Source organism: Kryptolebias marmoratus, linkage group LG11 (assembly GCF_001649575.2).
Source record: "Kryptolebias marmoratus isolate JLee-2015 linkage group LG11, ASM164957v2, whole genome shotgun sequence".
NCBI classification, from domain to species: Eukaryota; Metazoa; Chordata; class Actinopteri; order Cyprinodontiformes; family Rivulidae; genus Kryptolebias; species Kryptolebias marmoratus.
The window spans coordinates 378,826-384,828 of record NC_051440.1 but is presented as its reverse complement, the minus strand read 5'-3'; the positions used below and the strand labels follow the sequence as shown (position 1 = coordinate 384,828).

The 6,003-nt window shown below is 37.5% G+C and overlaps 1 protein-coding gene across 1 annotated transcript in view; it reads left to right on the top strand.

The window, feature by feature from the left end:
* Nucleotides 1–3,936: 3,936 nt before the first annotated feature.
* cav2 (caveolin 2) overlaps nucleotides 3,937–6,003 on the top strand; it is an 11,162-nt gene continuing 9,095 nt past the window's right edge. The window contains exons 1-2 of the mRNA XM_017436817.3: nucleotides 3,937–4,246; nucleotides 4,431–4,618. Of these exons, the coding sequence (XP_017292306.1) occupies nucleotides 4,097–4,246; nucleotides 4,431–4,618 (338 nt within the window). The 5' untranslated portion in view covers nucleotides 3,937–4,096. The remainder of the gene's footprint in view (nucleotides 4,247–4,430; nucleotides 4,619–6,003) is intronic.

Sequence of the window (6,003 nt, the reverse complement as noted above, 5' to 3'; positions counted from 1 at the left end):
AATATATTCAAATTTATACAGATGCATCAAAAATAAATGGGAAAATAGGAATAGCCTTTGTAGTACCAGAATTCAATATAAAAATAGGAAAACGAATTAACGACACAGGAGAAATGTTGGCAATATTATTAGCATTAGAATGGGTAGAAGACATAAAGCCAATAAAAACAATAATATGTTCGAATTCGAGCTCTGTATTATTAAGTTTAAAGTATAATCACTCAGATAGTAGGAAGGACATTCTATTAGAAATATTTCATATATTATTCAAATTACAAAATATGGGTGTGGTAGTTACAATAGTGTGGGTTCCAGCACATATTGGAGTAGAAGGAAATGAGAGGGCAGATAAAATGGCAAAGAGGGAAATTCAAAATACTATTAGTTTTACAGTTAAAACAAGCAAATCTGAGGGAAAGAGTATAGTTAAACAAAAATTGATGGAAGAATGGCAAAAAAGGTGGGATGGAGGAAGAACAGGAAGATGGTTTTATAAAATTCAGAAGACAGTAGGGGGAAAAGAAATGGAAGAAGAAATAGTAAGGAGGAAAGAGTGATAGCAAGGTTGAGATTTGGACATACAGGACTTAATTATACACTTTATAAAATTCAAAAGCATAATACTGGCAAATGTGATTATTGTGGAAAATACGAAACCGTAGAGCATGTTATATTAGAATGTCATAAATATAGAAAAGAAAGAAGATATATGAGGAGAGAGTTGGAAAAAATTAAGGAAAAGGTTCATTTAACAGATATTTTGAAGAAGAATTTGGGGAGTAAACATATTCAGATAATTATTAGGTTTTTAAAGAAAACAAAATTATTTCATAGAATTTGATTATAGTAGGTGTGTTTGTGAATGTGTGTATGATATAGAGGGGTAGAATACAAAGTTGGGTATAAGTATATATAATCGAGTGCGTGTGTGTATGTGTATAAGTATATTTATATAGTTTTTTTTGTTTTTATATATAAATAAAAAAACTATATACCTATACATATAAATATATATATATATATATATATATATATATATATATATATACATATATATATATATATATATATATATATATATATATATATAATTAGACCATCACGAACCACACTCCATATCAGTAGGTGGCGGTAGTGCACACCTTCCGTTCTTTGCCAACCGCCATAAAACATCACAGAAGAAGAGGAAGAAGACAAGAAGTGCTCAATTTGGATATTTAGGGGTGTAGTCTCTTAAGGGTGTACTCACTTTTTTGGCCAGTGGTTTAGACTCAATATACAGTGGCTGTATATTGAGTTATTTTGAGAGAAGAATAAATTTACACTGTTATATAAGCTGCACACAGACTACTTTTCATTGTGTCAAAGTGTCATTTGGTCAATGTTGTCCCATGAAAAGATATACTTAAATATCTGCAGGAATGTGAGGGGTGTACTCACTTTTGTGATACACTATATACAGATACAGAGAAATAATATGCTTAGCTATGGAAAAGATTCTTTTAAAACTTATTGTTTTATTGATGCTTACAGTTTCCTCTTTTTTTAATAATTTCAGCACAAGCTCACAGTTTAACAGTGAGGATAAATGAGGCAGAATATCAGACAGGGCTCTCAAGTCTCACGCATTGATCGTGTGACACACGCATTTCGTGAAGTGCACACGCCACACTTTGTATTTCTCACGCAAAAAAACCACACACGTGCACACAGCCTTTTTGTCACTTTAACGCTATATTTAGCGAGTTTTCAGATCCCTCTAGCATTTTTTAAAGCGATAAATCTAGTGACTTTGGCGGCTAAATATGAGAAAGCACTCTATCGTATCGTAAGCCCTGCCCACTTCCCCAAGCACTGACAGCTGTCAATCTCACAGCAGAGAGGAGACCCGCTCCACTCTGTGTCATCAGTGGCGCTCTTGCGCGCGATTGTTTTCGTGCGAGTCGTGTTGTCATCTGATGACAGAGAGATAAAGATGGAGAGGCAGAAAGATAAAGATGTGGGCATGAAAGAAAGCTTTTCAAAGTGGTTGAAAGACAGCAGGAAGTTCTGTCTGAGCATCAAGAGGAGGCCTGGAAATGTTCAGGTTAGCTAAAGCTACTAATAAATAACAAGTTACAGCTGAGGATGGAGAGAAAGAATCAGGACAGACAGAAGAAGGAGACAAATATTGTTTATATTAAAAATGTGCATTAGCAAGGTGTGTAATTTATTCAAAGCTAATTAATAATACTTGCTTGACTTTATGACTTAGAGGAGAAAAACACAAGTAAGGAATGAAGGAGACAGACATGAGGTCAGTAATCAGCTGCTGTAGAGGAGAGCAGAGATGACATCAGGTAGGAATAATTCAGCTAGTGAGGCCACAAAAACCTAGATGCCCAGGAGGGTTTGAATTTCTGCTGACCACCACTGTGTCAGTTTGGGAAAAATAGTGCAAGCAGACATGGCAAGACCAACATCACAGAGGAGAAAGTGGACAAGAGAGGTGCAGATGATGATGATGAGGGAGAGGAACAGAGGTGCAGAGGAGAGGGTTGGGGCAAGACCTTACTCAGAAGATCCATCTGAATGGCCTTCACCACAGGAAGTGGGGGACTCATTGAGGCAGTTCATGGTTGAGAATGACCCACAGAGATGTTCTGATGAACCATACCCCATATCAGGTATTATATGTTATAAGTCCATGAATAAAAAAAAAAAAATTCATGTAAACAGGTAAAAGAAGGAAAAAAAAAGGGGGGGGGTCTGCATATCCCTCAGAAAGTAGGTAGTTGCACCCCTGCATGTCCACTTTGCAAATGAATTATTCATGTGCAAAGCTGCTGCTGATCCCATCCTGGATTACAAAGCGGGATGTAAACATAATTTTGAATGTATTGTTTTTTCACAAACTCTGTAGTGCTAATTTAAATTCATCTGGTTCCAACCCTGAATAAAAGAGGGTTGAATGTAGAGCTGGCAATTCCACGACACAAAACTGTCTTTTGGTTCAATTTGATATTCTAACAAATTAATTTATGTAGTGTGGGATCAGGCAAAGCAATAAAGTTATATAATTATTTCATAAAGTTAATTTGTAGTTCTAAACATATTTTGAGTGTGTTTTACCCATTTTTTGTCTTGCCGCCGTTGATATTCCTTTCTCCTACAGCCTGATCAATATCACCAAATATGCAAATTAGGTGATGATGTCATCTAACAACTTCTTGTAGCTCAAAATCTCACTCCAAGCTCAGATCAAAACTTGAGAGCCCTGCTATCAGAACAAAACAAGACACACCCAGACAACCAGTAAAAATGGCTTCATTGTAATTTTGGTTTCAAGGGTACAAAGTAACCTGCTACAAAATAATTTCTGAAAATATCCATATCTTGAGTCCATATGAATGCAGTAGAAATTTAGTTTAGTTTGTTTTGGTTCGTCTTTTCTGAAAATCTTCACTTTGGAAAGCATTTTTAATAATATCAGTTTTTCTCACCAAAAACTGTGTCCTAGAGTTTCAAATGCAGCAGAAAATTTTCCCATACCTAGAGTAGTGTCCTAGAATGCTCTGATTTTTAATCAAAATGAGAAGGGACAGAGATTTGATCTGTCGTGCTTTGGTGAGCATGTTCTAATACATTTCAAATATTATCTTGTGAACCAAATAAAATTGTAACAAAAGCCATATCTGGTCCGCAGATCTTCAGCTTTGACATACATGTGCACACAAAAGTGGTTACATTCTTCAGTATATCATGTTTTTGAACATAAAAACAATACTACTGTTTTTCCTAATAGAGTTTAAACTCCTGCAGATGAAGCTCCTCCATTGTGAATGGAAATAAACGGTAATTTTATGCAGCTGTCTGTCTTCAGCCCAGGAGAGCTGTAAACCTTGATGGCTCCTGACCCGGGGCCAGAATTCTGCACAGTAGCGTCTCTCAGCCTAGAGCTGCTGAACTGATCCTGAATCTGGAATCTGAAGTCTGACTGCGCTCTTGTTGTGTCTCCTGGGCTCCGGCGCGGGGCGGGGTGGCGCTCAGTCCGGCGCACGGCGCACCGTCACCAGCTGCTCTCCCGGCACCGTCTGTCGGCCTGGGACTTGTCAATATGGGTGTAGAGAAGGAAAGATTGGACACCAGCATAATTATGGATGAGGACGAGTTAAACAGATCGATAGAGCCGATTCCGTCAAAGAATAAGAAGGTGTTTGAAGCCGTGCCGGACCGAGATCCGAGCGACATCAACGCGTATTTGAAGGTAAACTGAGCAGATGGAGAGGGCTGTTTAAATGTGTAGCTTCAGAAGCAGGGATCAGTCACTGTATAAATACCTGGAAGTCTCAGCGTGCGCCTAAATCCATCATCTCTATAAATAGTTTCCTGTCCCTGTATTGTTATCGAGCTGTTAATCGTTTAGCCCTTGGCTTTTTGGCACGTGACAGGTGGGTTTTGAGGATGTGATCGCGGAGCCAATCTCCACGCACAGCTTCGACAGAGTGTGGATCGGAAGCCATGCCACCTTTGAGTTGGTGAAGTTCTTCTTCTACCGCCTGCTGACCGCGCTGTTGGTGGTGCCCGTGGCTTTCCTACTGGGACTGGTGTTCGGAGTGCTCAGCTGCGTCCATATCTGGTAAGATGTTGCTCTCAGGCTGCAAGATCCTGTTTGGAGTGCTTCTTCTGATACTGTGCTCTCTGTAGATGTTTCAGAACACTCATAAAGTGACCCCAATAAGTGTGCCAATCCAAAATACATCCATCAACTCTATTTCTAAAGCCCAATAGTAATTTAAACCTGATTATTACAATGTTTTTCATTGTGTCATTTGGTTGCTGCTGTGTACAAATTGTGTTGTTGAAGTATATGTGATGTGGTAAGCGTACCAACAATTTCTATCCAGTGTTTTTATAGTGCATACTGTCATATGACAATATAGAACCAACATTTTTTACATGCCATTTATTTCACAAACATGTACCTAGAAGAAATTGATATTCAAGTTGCTGTTGTTGGTTTGATTTGGACTTTACCTAAAGATGAGGAGAACAGAAGACAAAGTGTCAGACTGAATTCTACCTAGTAACAGAGCAATAATCTAAGATCACAAAATACACCGTTTTGATGTATTAACTATAAAAAGTGTAAAGAGAACCAAGATTGAATAAGGTTTTTTTATATATAAAAAATAGTCACAAAGAGCTGTACATCACAAAATCAATCAAATTACAATTAATAAAACAGAATAAGAATCACAACAAAATTCTTTCATAAAAGCCTGATAAAACAAACAAACTAAAGAAAAAACACTTAGTTTTAAAAACCTTCAGAGTCAGCCAAACAAAGTTTAGGAGGCAAACTATTCCACAGCCCTGGAGCCGTAGGCAGCCTTGTATGAGGAACAACCAGCAGATTTTGAGCCTCGGGTCGAAAGCACAGAGTAGGAATGTGTTTAGTTAAAAGCTGGTGTAAATAATCAGGAGTCTGGCCATTTAAAGCTCTATGAGCCTGAGTACTTTATAACAAATTCCAAAATTAACAGGGAGCCAGAAAAAAAGAGTGTAAAATCAGAGTGCTGTGAGATCCTTGACTAGATTTAGTCAGAAGTCTGGCTGCTGCATTCTGAATAGCTTCAACATGTCAAATGATCATTGGTCCAAGATCTGCACGGAAAGTATAATATTCTGAAATGTTTCTTAGATAAAAAAAAAAAAAAACAGGAACAAGAATCAGATTTTAGAGTGTAGTTCAGCAGGAGAAATGTAAAAACTTATGCCAGTGGCTCAGTCTGGTCCAGTGGCGCCGGATTCATTTTCTAGGTGGGGGGGCCACCGGAGTGTTTCATCACCTTGTTAATTTTACATGCATCGAATCATCGTCTAACATCAATAAAAATTGAATAATGAAACGCTTTTTCAGCTATGACTTTTTGTTCCAGTATATTATTATGAATAATGATAATTAGTTAAACCAACCAACAGCTTTATAAATGACCACAATAAAAGTAAACACAGGTAAAT